Genomic DNA, 15,000 nt, shown 5'->3' with positions numbered 1-15,000 from the left:
AACCAGCCCAGCACGGTTAACTGTCAGGACGTGTGGGGTAATTGGGCATCTGCCTGGAACCAGCACAAGAGCTTGGCTCTGGGAATACCATCCGGATCAGGTGGGAATACCATGTCATGTGCAGTAAAGGAAACATATTTTACTCTTTATTTCTGGAATAACATAAGAAAAACAACAACAAATCTCGGTCTAGCATTCGCATGGTGCGTTTCTCCCTGCTGTTTCTCCACTGAGTAGAAAAGACAAATGTTACGGGTATTGTATGCTAATGAGCTCTGCCATCATTGGCTGCCTCCATAGTGGGCAGGCCTGAGAGCGCTGCAGCAGAGTGGGAGTGTCTTCCGAGCGGGTCAGGGCATTTGTGCAGCGTGAGGTCAAATCAAACAGCCAATCAGCTTGTAAAATGGCATTCTGCACATGTGATGGACATTTCACAGCTACTGGCCTGACAGATAAAATAAAGTCACACGCACGTGTGGACAGTAAGGAGCGTGTTCAGTCTCGTGTTTCCTGTTGGCACATTGGTGGATGACACTGCGTGAGTGAGTGTTACGTGTGCCTGACCTCTCCTGAACTCCACCCGTGCCCGAGCTCAGGGGCTACGGTGTAGGCACCACTCTCCTAGACTCCACCTGTGCTGTCTGATTGGCCGCTACATCACGGTTCCCCCATTGCCTGTGGAGTTTTCGTGAAGCACAGTGTCCGATTCTGATGGTTGCAGCTGCCCTGTGAACAGTCTCCAAGTCAACTGAAACACATTTTTAAAAACTCTTAGAACAGTTGGTGCAGTTAAAAAAAAATGTAATTACATCGCTGTAAAAAAACAAACCAAACAACAAAGAAATCACAACCAATAAAAACATGGAAGAGAAATTCACCCAAAACATAAACAAAAGTGACCTTTCCTCGGTGTGAAGTGGAGTTATTCAAAGACAAAGCAAATGTTGAGTTTTTCCGCTCTGTGCTCGAGTCGGGACCTGTAGACTGAATTCTCTCGTGTTTTTTACATTAGCCTTTTCACATGCTGCTGTTAGCAGCAAAACATAATTACTAATCTTCTCTGTGACAAAAAAACCTCACCAGGTTTGTTTTCTACAGAAGCAATACACATTATACCCACGGGGTGCGTGCGTGCGTGCGCGCGCATTACTAAAAGAGAAAGACCAGAGAAGTCTCACTTGTACCACAGACCACATGACCAGATAGTGCAGGAGGAGGATTCCATCAGGGAAGCGCTTCGTTAGATGTGTTACATTAGCCGCACGGAGCAGAGTCTGGAGCTGGTTTTGGCTTCTGTAGGCATGGGGGGAGGCTTTGAAAGTGCACTATCACACCCATGCACAAACACCAGCCCAGCTCAGTGGAGCACGCACCCAGCTGTCTCGGCTGGGCTGTGGCGACATGGGGGTCTCCGCCCCCCAACCTAAAGGGTCCGGCGTCAGGGTATCGATTGGCTCTGTAGCTGACAGTTCTGCACACGCCGCTGGGCACGACACATGCCGCTCGAACGCGTCTGATGGTCGCGGAGGAATCCAGGCCTACAGACAGACTCACAACGAGAGCACAGAAACACGAGAAAAGCGAGCAAAACGCAGCGGCTTCATCAGGCCACGCCTCCCTCCTTCCCATCCTGGGGACCAGCTCTGGCCCCGTTCGAGTTCAATCATAAAACTGGTCTTAACATGGCCACGGCACACACACACACACACACCCCTTCACCTCAGCCGCCGTGTGTGGGCCTGTGAGCGCCATCCGCTACAACACAAGGTGGAGAAGAGCGGCTCTAGAGCAGAGGGGGTGATGGAGGCAGGGTGGAGCAGGCAGACAGCACTCGTGGTGCGGCCACACGGTTCTCCCCCCCCCACACACACTGATATCATTTACTACCACTTTGCGTAGACAGCATAGGTCACACACTAAGCCAGACACAGACGCACAGGCAAACAGTCAGAGATACACAAGCAGACAGACAGATAAAGCTTGCTTCCACAGGACGTGACTCGTCTCCGGGACGTGTGTGTGTGTGTGTGTGTGTGGGGAGGCTGAACAAAGGCTGAGCTGCAGGGGAGGGACGCACATCAATTAGACCCGCCGTCCTACCTCACACACTCACTCACTTTCACTCACACCTAGAAATGTAACCAAAGACTACAGTAACCAACCACACACACACAAAAACTGTAAAGCGTACTGTTAATATCTGTCATGCAGCACAACAGTCACAATAACATGGAGTGCATATGACCATCTGAGTGTTTATGTTATTTTGTCATTGAAACCCAACTGTGTTGTGTGTGCTAATACGCAGTAGCTGGACGTGTGTAGCGGAGTATCAGATGTACTCTGATGGCGGCGCATGACTCCATGTAAACGGCTGGGTGAGTCTACGGAAGCAGCACGATCGCAGCTGTCTGTACTTTTAATGAGTGAAAATTACCAGAAATGGAGTCTAATTTATTTCTTAAATGTGAAATGGTGTTTCACGAATCCTGCTTTCTGGAGGTGTGTGCGCACACCTGGTCGTGTGAGCACGGCGCCCACACACCCACACACACACACACACACAGCCGATGGAGCTCGGCTACAGGACTTTAAAACAGCGCGGCGTGCTGTGCAGATCACATGCATCTCGTCAGCCGTCTGTCTCCTGTCATTTGATCTGGAGCAGTTCTGTGGCTCCCTGTGACTCGCCCAGACACACCCCCAGCTCACGCAAGACGGCCGTGAGACTCGATGAGATCTGGGCACTGACAGTAGAGATGAGAGCAAGTGTGTGAGTGTAGTGAGGCTCCATCCTCTATGTAAATAAACCGGTTTTAGAGACGTGAAACGTCACTAAAGAACGAGGCAGCGCTGGTGTATCACACACTAGCCAGGACAATTATATCAACATTTATACTGGTACCATGCCTTGTGTGTGTGTGTGTGTTTGTTTGTGTGTGTACCTGCGATGCTGGCGAAGATTTCACTGACTCCGATGAGGACGTACTGAGGCACCTGCCACCAGATGGGCAGATCAGCAGCGTAGTACGTCACCCCCCCCAGGATCTGGGGGACGACTCCCTGAGTGCGGACCACGTCCAGCCTCTTAGTCTCCAGAATACCTGACACGCACACACACACAGAGAGAGAATGAGCTGTGTATGTCTGTAAGGCAGTGGCCTGCCTCTCTGCTCCACACACACACACACACACACACACACACACCCCTGTGGCGTGACCCTCTCTCCTGGATCCTCTCCACACCCCTCCACTAGCCCAACAGACAGGGCTCAGGCAGGTCGGTCTGAAGCGACACACAAGACACACACAACTGGAAGGAGCTGTATACAGACGTGTGTGTGTGTGTGTGTGGAGAGAGGGAGACGTACACGTGTACACAGGAAATGAAGAACAAAAGGAGTTAAAGGTGAAGAATTAAAATGTTTATGAGAGAGGGGGGGGTCCTCTCATATGGGCAATATTAGCAAGAATAATTTCCCAGGATGCTTCATCTTTATAACAAACCTCATTATTAGATTCTGTGATGGCGCACACACATGCACACACACACAGTCCTGAGTCCGATTCTCTGCTACCACTGCATCTCCAACTTCCCTTACCCCCCACCCTCCAACACACACACACACACATTAATAAGCTACTGACTGGTGTAGTCACAACATGAGGATAGACCGTGTGAGACTGTGGGGTTGTTGGTAGACAACACAACTCCAGAGAAAGAGAGAGGATCAGTCCCCAAGGTTCTCATTAGAGTATAATATATAGAGTATAACACACACACACACACACCCCCACACACACATACACACCCCACTCCTGCAGAGTCCTTCAGAAGACACATGGGGTCACAGGAGGTTTGGTCTTAAACAAAGGAGACAACATCCCGTCGTGTGTGTGTACACATGTATGTAGGTGTGCATGTGTGCGTGTAGGTGTGCATGTATGTAGGTGTGCATGTGTGCGCAGGTGTGCATGTGTAGGGGTGTGTTTTCTCAAGTGCACAGCTGTCACTCCACGGTCATGCTGACCTCACACCGCCTGCCAGTGTCTTGTTTTCCACTTCGGGAGTGTTCACCACCCCAAACCCCTCAAAGAACAACACAAGCCTGGCGTGTCAAACCGTGAGAGAGAGAGAGAGAGACAGACAGTGTGTGTGTGTGTGTGTGTGCGCGTGTGTGAGTGTGAGTGAGAGACAAACTTTACTGACCCCTACATGACCCTCCATGCTGAACTCTGACCCAACGTGTTTAATCCACACGTGAGTGTGTGTGTGAGAGTGTGAGTGTGTGAGTGAGAGTGTGTGTGTGTGTGTGTGTGTGTGTGTGTGTGTGTGAGAGAGAGAGAGTGTGTGTGTGTGTGTGTCTGACGGCCACTCGGAGCAGTCAGTCGGCACCGCAGCAGCAGGGGGCGGGGCTTGAGGCGTTACTGACTGACTGCGGCAGAGCAGAACAGCGGGGGAGAAAAACCCAGCATGCACTTCTGCTTAAGTTGCTCATATTGAAAACGTGCGAGAGACTTTAATATGACAGATGAAAAGTGTTATTAATCTAAATCATAAAGGGAAATGAAAAATGGTGAAGGGAGAGAAGGTGACAGAGCAGAGATGCTCGCAAGGCACGGGAGTCATCGCTCACACACGCAGCAGCGTTCTCCGTTTAATAATGACACCAGTGGGTTTTTTGTTGTTGCTTGTAAGCGGTCAACAACGCACACTTTTCTCAAACTCAGACTGAAAGTGTGAGACACATCCATGTGAGGGAACACAGGAAGTGAACAAATATCAGGGCACACAGGGTGTCAAAGGCGATGAAGCTCTCTGACCCCCAGTTCCCTTCAACAGAAAACCACACACACCTCTAGCGCCTGCCTCTCTCTCTCTCTCTCTCTCTCTCCCTCCCTCTCTCTCTCTCTCTCTCTCCCTCTCTCCCTGAGGTGTCAGAGGGGTGTGGATCTTTCACAGGACGCATCCCTTAATGAAGATGCCACAGGGTGGAAAATGGACGTTTATCACGAAGTGACTAGTCCTACTACACCACACACACACACACACACACACACAGACACAGACGTGCACACGCACACACACAGACGTGCGCACGCACACACAGACGTGCGCACGCACACACACACAGACGTGCGCACGCACACACACACAGACGTGCGTGCACACACTTGTTGACACAGCACACCCCCCTTTAAACAGAGACAGAAGTATAATTAGCATAAAGCACTGAATAGTTCATAACCACAAACATTTCTCAGCTTGGGGAAGTTTGTCTTTATATTTGCTTGAGTGTGTGTTTGTGTGTACGTGCATGTGTGCGTGTGCGCGTGTGTGTGTGTGTTTAAGTGAGAGTGTATGCATGAGCGCGCGTGTGTAAGTGTGTATGCATGAGCGAGTGTGTGTGTGCGTGCGCTCACCTGCGGCGACGGCGGAGCACATGACGAAGAACATTCCCACGGCAATCCTCTTGAGCGGAGACGGAAGGAGACGCCGATGTTTCAGCCAGGGGTCGACCAGCTTGTCCTTCATCGGGATGAGGAAGAGGATGAGCACAGCATCGAACATGGTCAGCCAGGCGGCCGAGAACTGAAACCGCATCTACATGCGCGCACACACACACACACACACACACACACACACACACACACACACACACACACACAGGAGAATGTGTCAAACAGCAGTCAATGCACAGCAATGTTCTGGATGGGAAGAGATGCATTGTGGGACAGGACAGACATGGCCGACATGGCTGCTCATGAACATGGAACCTCTGGGATTGTTTTGCATCTTTAGCGCCCTCTTGTGGCCAGAGCACAATGCAAGCTCCAAATTAGAATTGGGGGGGGGGGGGGGGGGGGGGGGGGTAGAGAGAGAGAGAGAGAGAGAGAGAGAGAGAGAGAGAGAGAATCCCTAACAGGCTGTAAAAATCATTCATCACTTCTAAAGTGCTTTAAAAGGGGAATTAAACAGCAGATGTGTTCACACCAGCTGGATGACTAATAGAGTCCTCAGCCCAAGTGCTACACCTGCCAGAGCAGGCGGAGGTGAGCGGCTCACGGCCCACAGGCGGAGGTGAGGAGGGGAGCGGCTCACGGCCCACAGGCGGAGGTGAGGAGGGGAGCGGCTCACGGCCCACAGGCGGAGGTGAGGAGGGGAGCACGCACAAACGTCAATTAAAACAGCTGCTCTGAAAGAGTAGAAACACACACACACACCTCTCCATACTATCCTATCCCCTATAGTGGTCCTTTAAAAGTCTTTCACTCACACACTCTTGCATTCTCCCCTAGTCTGCACACACACACACACACACACACACACACACACACACACACACACACACACACACACACACACACAAAACAAAAACACTGCGTAGTAAACTACAATAAAGCAACCATGTCTCCTCCTCCACAGTAGGTCTTAATTAGAGTTCAAATTCTGCAGAGACACACCGAGCAGATTTCATCCAGACGAGAGAGAGAGAGAGAGTGTGTGAGTGAGTGTGTCTACAGGGACAATCAGCACATGGTAATTAAGAGAAGGAAGACCCGTGTGTGTGTGTGTGTGTGTGTGTGTGTGTGTGTGTGTGTGTGTGTGTGTGTGTGTGTGTGTGTGTGTGTGCGCGCGTGTGGGTGTGGGTGTGTACAGGTTGAGGGAGACTGCAAGAGTGTGTGTACATCCAACACTTTCACTGCTAGCTGCGCTGTGTGTTCTCACGTGTGTTCTGACAGTGGTCACACTCAGGTTAGGGTTGTTTTGGTGTTTTCTTTCAGTTGATGCTGTTGAATCATAACGTGTAACATTAACTCTTAATGTCTAAGGAACCAGACTCCCACTCAACTGACTCATCACAGGGAAATCTCCCATAATGCCCCGGGCTCATGCGCTGTCCAGGTTAGCGAGGTGCTAATGGTTTTAGCATTCCTATCTAATGTTTCCAGGGCGTGCCGGAGGCCGGGTGACCTGGGGTCAGTAGCCTCAGCCAGGCAGCCAATCAGATGCTGGAAGAGCCCCAGGACACGCTGCACTGCTCGGCTTGCAGGAGTGAACCTCTGCAAACTGGGAGGGGTTTAGTGTACCATCCACAGCATGCAAACTACTGACACACACACACAGGCTCACACACACACACAGGCTCACACACACACACAGGCTCACACACACACACAGGCTCACACACACACACAGGCTCACACACACACACAGGCTCACACACACACACAGGCTCACACACACACACAGGCTCACACACACACACAGACGCACACGCACACGCACACACACACGCACACGCACACGCACACGCACACGCACACGCACACGCACACGCACACACACACGCACACGCACACGCACACGCACATACACACACTTTTGGCCCTGCTGCAGATACTGTGGTTACTGCTACCCTTGTTTCAGTTCCCACTGAACATTGAACACTTCCCCTGTTAACCTTAATCATGTGACTCCTCACCCTGCAAAAAACCTCCTGCTCACAGTAACCTGAGCAGCTGAGTGCACACACACACACACACACACACACACACACACACACACACACACACAAAAAAAATAGATGTAGATCACATGCTGACATCCACCACTTCTCTACAAAACGCACTGATATTGTAAAAAGATAAGAACACAACGCCAAGGCCATTACTACACAAACAACTCATACAACCAGTGTAAAGAATTACGGCAAAGCCCACCTGAGATAAGGCCAAATGTAAAAACACAGACGACAGCAGACGTACATTACAGAAGCCTTCAAAACAACCCCATCAGAAAGGCCACGCAGACATGTACGTACCCTGCAGCTACTCTAATGAGCAGTCTGGATTAGTTCCACTCCCAGACAGAAATTTTACGATATTTCTGAAACATTTTTCCCTCTGCACAGAGGCTGAATAACGCACAGGGCTGCTGACGGTGTTGCATTTCTGCCCCTGGGGCCGTTGTTACAGTGCTGGCTGGCTCCCCTGGTCCAACGACTTCAACTCGGCCGTATAACGCAACGCAAGAGCAAAATCCTTACTCGGCGCACCCTGCCGAGAAGGCGGGTCCCACCCGCCCGCTCCGACCAATCGTAGCAGAACCGCGGTCGCGTCCTGGCCCTCGTTACCACGGAGCTGCGCTGATGTCACAGGTGCAGTTCTTACCGGGTGGAGGTCTGTAGCATTGGCTTCAGTCCCGGGGATGGTCAGGTGCAAGCTCTGCAGGTAGTATGTGGTCTGCATCTGCACGTGGAACAGAATGCACAGGTGGTCAGGCACGCAGAACAGGCGCTGGGGACACTCAATTTATTGGACGATTAAAAACACGTAAAAGCCCCGAGCTGCAGCCATTACACAGCGGATTTAAACAAGACTGCGTTTACCGTGGAGCTGGGCACATTAGTCACAACAACAGATTAGACGAGATAAAATATTTATATGAATCGCTGGAAAGAGTCACGGTATGCTGGACCTCTGCTAGAGTATCAGCTTCTAGTGCAGCCCAACTGCACTAGAAGACACATTACAGCTGCACAATATATCATTAGCTAAGCATTATCACAATACTGAACTTTGCAATACTAATATGTTAAAAGGCTCCAATATGCAAATAACAAATCTCAGATTCTCCACTTCAGCTTCTTATAGGTCATTTGATTAATTATGTGACCCAACAAATAATTTTTGTTAAAACACTAACACCTGTGGTCTTTGACCGCATCAGGTCAAGGTGACAGGATGCAGTATCATGCAGCCATAGTTAGAGACTCGTTCTGGCGCACTGACAGCCCGTGAGGTCAAAGTTAAACCCTTTTCTACTCACAGTAAAAACCTCACAAGTAAAATGCTTCAATCTTTAAAAAGTCCTCTTGGAAGCGGAGAGAATGTGAGGCTAATGGCTTTAACAGCTAGCTGAACACACACGGAAACCAAATCAGGATACGTCAGGTGTCTGCGGCTGGGAAGAAGTGCCCTTTGTGTGTAACGGGGAAATAATCTCTGTGTATGTGTGTGAGAGGCCGTACCACTGGGTTTGTCTCACTGGAGTCCTGTCATCATTAGAAAATGCTACGAGTTCATTCTGCCAGAGGAAATTTGCCCGTCTGTCCTCATCAAAACCGCTACGACGATGACGATGAAGACTATGCTTTTCGCAGTTGCTGCAGTCAGACCTGATCTTTAAAGCACCCAGCAGGGATGTGTGAAGGAATTTGGTGTTTCAGCCGTTTCCTTGACTACGCATCGTGAGCTGCTACAGGGAAAGACGCGAACTACAGCCGCACTCTCAGAACGCCACCCCAGGGTTAGCGCGCGCAGCGCCGAAGAACAAACACCGCCGGGATCCTACCAGGTTAAGAGTGAGCAGGTAAATCCCCTGACAGCTGTTCTGACATCCCTCACCCCCTACAGGGCAATTATCCCTCAACACACTGATCACAAAAAACTGTGAATGAAAGAAAAACAACCCGTTTTGTGCATGTCACACACACACACTCACACACACTCACACACACTCACACACACTCACGAAGGGTTTGTCCAACCTGAAAGTAGACGGTCCAGTAAGGGATGAGGGCTAGAAACACAGGCAGGATCTTCAGGAGAGACCTCACATCCTCAACCTTCTCCTCAGAGAATCTCCCTCCATACGTCACCTTGGCCCCGTCCAACAGGCTGGGTTTGGGTCTGAGGAGCAAGATGCAACCGTTAGTTGATGATTAACCGTTAAATAACCGTTAGTTAACCGATAGTAAACATTAGTCAACCATTAGTAAACCGATAGTAATCGTTAGTTAACCGTTAATTAACCGATAGCAAACAGTTATTTTGAACTAGGATCTCACACATGGAGCCATTCAGTAAATATCAAGAGATTTAAATTTTTTAAAGTGTTTTGCTTTTAAAAACAGAAAATTAATCAATCACTCATTGTAATAACATCAAAGTCTTTACAGAAAATATCACAACAACTGACGTATGCATGATGCATATTAATGAGTTTGGACATTAAAAGGGCCCATATCCCATAGTGTTCTTTTTGTTTATATTTTTCTGTTACTGCACTTTTAAAATGGATACAAACGAGCTCCATTGTGATTGGCTGCCCTTTATTTTGCCTCAATCAGAAATCCCTGAGAAACCCCGCCCGAGAACTGCAGTGCATAAGTGGGCGGGGCTAAACTACTGTATGCTGAATAGACATGTAAATGAGTTGACAGAAACAGTGACTGTTTTTGCTTCTTAGATTCCATAACATGGACTGGGGGCGTGAACTTCGAACTTATTAATTTCAATCAAGGGAGAGAAATGACATTTTCCATGACAGGGGCCCTTTAGCACTTATAATTACTTCTAGCCACAATGACCAGACTCTTCAGGGAGGGTTTTAGCTCAATCTGGCTTGACAGGAGGAAACTGATGACCGCCAGGGGCGTCCTAACGACCGCCAGGGGCGCCCTAACGACCAGCAGAATGCTTTTGGCTTTCTCACGCGATAAGACGAGTATCTTCTTTACACGGCTTTCAATCTATGACACCAGTCCACTGAAATGGTGGAAACCTCTCTTCATAGAGAGAGGGAGGAACAACGAGCAAACTACACACACACACACACACACACACACACACTTCTACACTGTACGTATACACACATACACAAAGTGGATCAAAGAAACAGTTTATCTCCCCTTTCCATCTATCACCCACTACATGTGTCCTATACTATAGTTTATATATCTCCTATTATTAGCACTATCTGAACTATTCGAACTATTTTGTTCACGCATTATTTTAGAAAATGTGTTGTAGAATATTGCAGTACACAATGTAAAGGAAGGCCCAGCCTTCCCAAGCTTGTTCACGTTCTGTATTCAGCTGGCAACATCTTTAAAAACGGACAGAAAACATTTGCACTGCCAATGCAAACGCTCTCCAAACCTGGAGATGTTGTATAACGTGGCAAACATGTTCCTGAAACACACCACGAGACGCGTTGGGGTCACGTGGCTCTCGCCTGGCATCCTCCGCGGGAGCGGGCATGGCGAGGGCGGGGCACACCTGAGCAGGTGGGGTTGGGGCGGTCCTCCACAGCAGGCTGAGGCCAGAATCTTCACCATGTCGGTGAAGGCGCTGCCGTCCGCAGGCTTGGTGATGAAGACAGCACGGCCCAGGAGGAAGACGAGCAGCGAGACCCCCAGGCACACGGCGGGGATGATGTAGCCCACCGAGAAGTTCACGCTCTGCTGGATGTAGGCGATGCCGCCCAGCGACAGGATGGCACCCAGGTTGATGCACCAGTAGAACCAGTTGAAGAACCGCCGTGTTGCCTCCGAGCCGCGATCCTTCACCTGAGCGCACAGACGAGAAACAAACACTCGAACCATCCCTGCCAACACACAGCTCACGGTGTCAATATGACAGAAAGCACAAACGGAACCGGAGTCCGCCGTGGCTTTCCCCAACGGAACAGGCACTAATATAAAACGCTTTTCCCAGATGCCTGAAGATGCCTAAAATACCTAGCCAGCCATTTTATAAACTGCCCCCCAAAAAAACAAAGCTTGGTAATTCCTCTCGTCACTGCGAGTATTTCGCACTTACAAAGTTGCAGTTCATGCTGATCAATAAGTGTGTCCTTCATTTAATTACCGCATGGGCGTCGAAGCCAATAAAGACAATTACTGACTTTCCAATAAAGGGCTGAAGAATCCGATTAAAGTGTACGAGAAGGCCAGATTTCTCCAGATCAATCCCGAGGGAACGTGGACGCCATTAGCCTCTGTTTACAGTTCAGTCGAGCGCCGTAAACTTGTCATGTTCATCATGGGCGAGTCCACGCCCGGCCACAAAGATCCCGAAGGCTGAGGAAAAGGAAATCAAAGTGGCCTTGACGTCATTTGACACGAAAACAAATTAACGTCCTCCCGTCGGATCAGGTGAGGGTCTAATTAGAGCGTGCGTTATTCATTAGTGCCGACGGCATCACGAGGGTAATGGAGTCTGTGAACAGGAACAGCAGGCGCGTGTCAGTCAGCAGTGGCTCGTGAGAACAGGGGGGCAGCTTTGGTTCCTCAGCTGCCGCGCGGCTGCCTGCTTCTGGACCAACAGTGCAGCGCACGAGAGCCACCGACAGAACAGACGGCCGCGGCATTAACTCGTCGGCCGCCCGAGTAAAAGACACGTTTCACTTCACAGCTTTCGCGGCCATTGCTGCTCGTAGATCCTACATATTAAATGAACTGTGGAACGTAACGTTTCCTGCCCATACAGACAGCGCACATCGGACCGAGTTAGCAAGCATCCACCCGAAAGCCGGAGAGGCCAGGTTTGCTAGTGCATGTCAACCTCATCCAGCACCTGCAATACGAGGAGTTGGCAGACAGCGTCGGAGCAGCTGTGGTTTGCCCCCTTGCCCCCTTGCCCCCTGGGACGCATCATCATCATCATCAACGGCCTCATCATCTCACGTGGCTCCCCCGCGACGTGTGGGGTCAGAATCACATTCACTGCAGTAACAGGAATCAAAAAGATCCATTTCTCTTTCGTTTTTTTAAGCGGGGCTAAATCGACTAGGGAAAGACCCTAGGTTGCCTTGGCAACCATAGATTAGGGTTAAGTTGCATAAGATAGCGTGTAGTTTGGCCTCGCACTGATGCACATACTCCTACACGACTACAGCGGCGCTCCACTGTGTGCACAGGCAGGAAATCTCCCTGCAGGTGTTCACAGAAATGCAGAACAACTGCCCCAAACACCACAGAAACGCCATACCCCGCTGCAGTACGGGACACTGCACACACACTGCCAGCAGGACTCCATACCCCGCTGCAGTATGTATCTCAGGCCTGGTTCCTCCAGTAAATAATGTGTTTACGTGAAGAATCATCTTATATTTCAGCTGGCTGCATCATCCAAACTCCACCTCCGCACTGTCAAAACAGCGCACATCAGCCCCACACCTGTCTGTGTGCGTCACGACTCAGCTCGCCGTCCAAGTGACACGCACAGACGGGACACGTCCAGACGGCCGGGCCAGCCGAGAGACGTCGGAGCGTCTACCGCTCAGAAGACTTCCTGCCGTGGCCTGCACCTCTTCCCCAAACAGCTCTGCCACAGAAGTGAGACATGAGAACACACATGACCAGACCATGTGACAGGGAACCGTAAGAAGCGGAGTGAGACTCCGCACGCTGTACAGGAAGCGCGCTCCGTATCTACCTACACGGTGACAAACTCTGGGTAAATCAGCTCTCTGCTACAGCACAGCCTTTAAACACCAGGAAAAAACCGGCAGTCCTGTCCCTGGGAGGGGGTGCTCCAGACGTCATACTCGCTTGAGTCTTGTGACAGCCGTGGCGTCTAGGCCTGAGATTCCAAATCTGAGTCAAAATACCTCAGAAATCTGCGGTATTTGCCTCGACACCGAATACATGAAGTGAAAGTTCTCAATGCAACGTTTCCATGTTACACAACGGCTACAGAAACCCAGAACACGGGGTATTTTCAGCAGAGCGCATCCAGAACCCTCGGCTCACACTCCCGGGTTTCAGGAATGCAGCTGCGAATGCGAATACGCGCTTTATACACGAATGTCAGCTAAGAGTTATTAATGCAGGAAATGTAACTGTTGCCTCTACTTAGTCAGCAACAGAAAAATATCAAACAGAAAACCAAAAGAGGTTCAGAAATACGTGAACGTGCTGGCTGACACTCCACAGGAAACGTCCTGGTCTGGGAGCAGGGAGGTCTGCATTAGTGGGAAAGTGGCCGCTGACCCAGTTAGCGCATGTGCTGTTTCAGGGTCAGTGCACACTGCGCTATGACTTGTCATGTTAGTCATTATATTAGAGAAAGGATGCAGCTTTCAGATCGCTAGCCCGAGTCGGCCTAGCCCGAGTCGGCCTAGCCCGAGTGTTCACTGGAATACGGAGCGTTATGGAACTGAGTACATAACACGTTATGCTACCAAGTGTTGCCAAAGGCACAGAGAGCACAACTGGGTAAAACCCATATTCTGCTTAGGCTAGAGAGGGTTACACAGGTGGAGGCCAATCACAGGTCTAGAGGGACAGAAGCAATCTCGCCCTCGTCGGAAAGCCGACGCACAATCGCAAGTCATTTTAAGTCTCTGAGCCGAGATAAGTCCACGCGCGGATCAGGACAGAGAACTTGGAAATTGGCAAGCGCTATCTGTCCCTGCGCTCCCAGATCCCAGGTGTCTCGGCATTACCTGGTCCGCTCCAAACGGAGTGATGTTGGATTTCACGGCCCCCACCCCCAGGGCCACCAGCACGAGTCCGCTGTAAACCACGGCTCCACAGTAGGGTGTGCGGGTGGGGCAGGTCACGTTGAGGGGGAGTGTCACGTTGGGACTGAAGCACTCCGCTGGCTGCACCGGGAACGCCATCTCCTCTCCGCACATGCCAATCCTGGAATTCCTACTGGCCACAAAAGGGAAAAAGAGCATCCCAGCCAAGTAGAGGACCAAACTGCCGGCAATGGTCCAGAACTTGCCGAGGTACGCGTCCGCCAGCCAGCCGCCAAACGGAGAGATCAGGTATGTGACGCCCATGAAAACCAGTGGGGCCTGGCTGGCCTGCGTGCCCTCCCAGTAGAAGGGCTGACTGTTGAGGAACAGCACGAGGTTGGAGGTGATGCCGTAGAACGCCATCCGCTCTAGAGACTCTGCCAGAAGCACGGCAGCACACGCCAGCCTCCGGCCTCTGAAGACGGAGTCCTGTCGGACTGGAGCAGAGGAGCTGTCCAGAAGAGGAGTGGTCTCGCCCACGTCCTGGTCGGCCATGGCGGTCTGTGGTGGGGGCGTCTCTTGATTTAAACAGACGATAATCCACGCATGAAACTGAAGCCTGCAATAAACATTTAAACAGTCATTATGTGCTTGAGTGAATCCTATAATATGAATTATTGCCAATTCTATATTTCCAATACAAGGGATTTATTTATAGTGATTGTTAACATACTGCTACGTTT

At 50.4% G+C, this 15,000-nt stretch overlaps 1 protein-coding gene across 3 annotated transcripts in view; it reads right to left on the bottom strand.

Moving 5' to 3' along the window:
• Positions 1 to 15,000, bottom strand: part of slc15a4 (solute carrier family 15 member 4) — a 36,769-nt gene that overhangs the window by 13,797 nt on the left and 7,972 nt on the right. Inside the window, exons 2-8 of one of the 3 annotated variants that reach the window (XM_035536037.1) lie at positions 14,240 to 14,876; positions 11,068 to 11,357; positions 9,555 to 9,696; positions 8,176 to 8,253; positions 5,425 to 5,605; positions 2,946 to 3,104; positions 1,374 to 1,538 (exon numbers count right to left, since the gene is read on the bottom strand). In XM_035536037.1, coding sequence (XP_035391930.1) covers positions 1,374 to 1,538; positions 2,946 to 3,104; positions 5,425 to 5,605; positions 8,176 to 8,253; positions 9,555 to 9,696; positions 11,068 to 11,357; positions 14,240 to 14,812 — 1,588 coding nt within the window. In that variant the 5' untranslated portion in view covers positions 14,813 to 14,876. Of the gene's footprint in view, positions 1 to 1,373; positions 2,748 to 2,945; positions 3,105 to 5,424; positions 5,606 to 8,175; positions 8,254 to 9,554; positions 9,697 to 11,067; positions 11,358 to 14,239; positions 14,877 to 15,000 lie in introns of those variants that run through there. The other 2 variants (XM_035536039.1, XM_035536038.1) reach the window with 2 other exon arrangements.

The sequence above is a fragment of the Electrophorus electricus genome, chromosome 18 (assembly GCF_013358815.1).
Source record: "Electrophorus electricus isolate fEleEle1 chromosome 18, fEleEle1.pri, whole genome shotgun sequence".
NCBI lineage: Eukaryota > Metazoa > Chordata > Actinopteri > Gymnotiformes > Gymnotidae > Electrophorus > Electrophorus electricus.
This window is presented reverse-complemented; position numbering and strand designations above follow the sequence as displayed.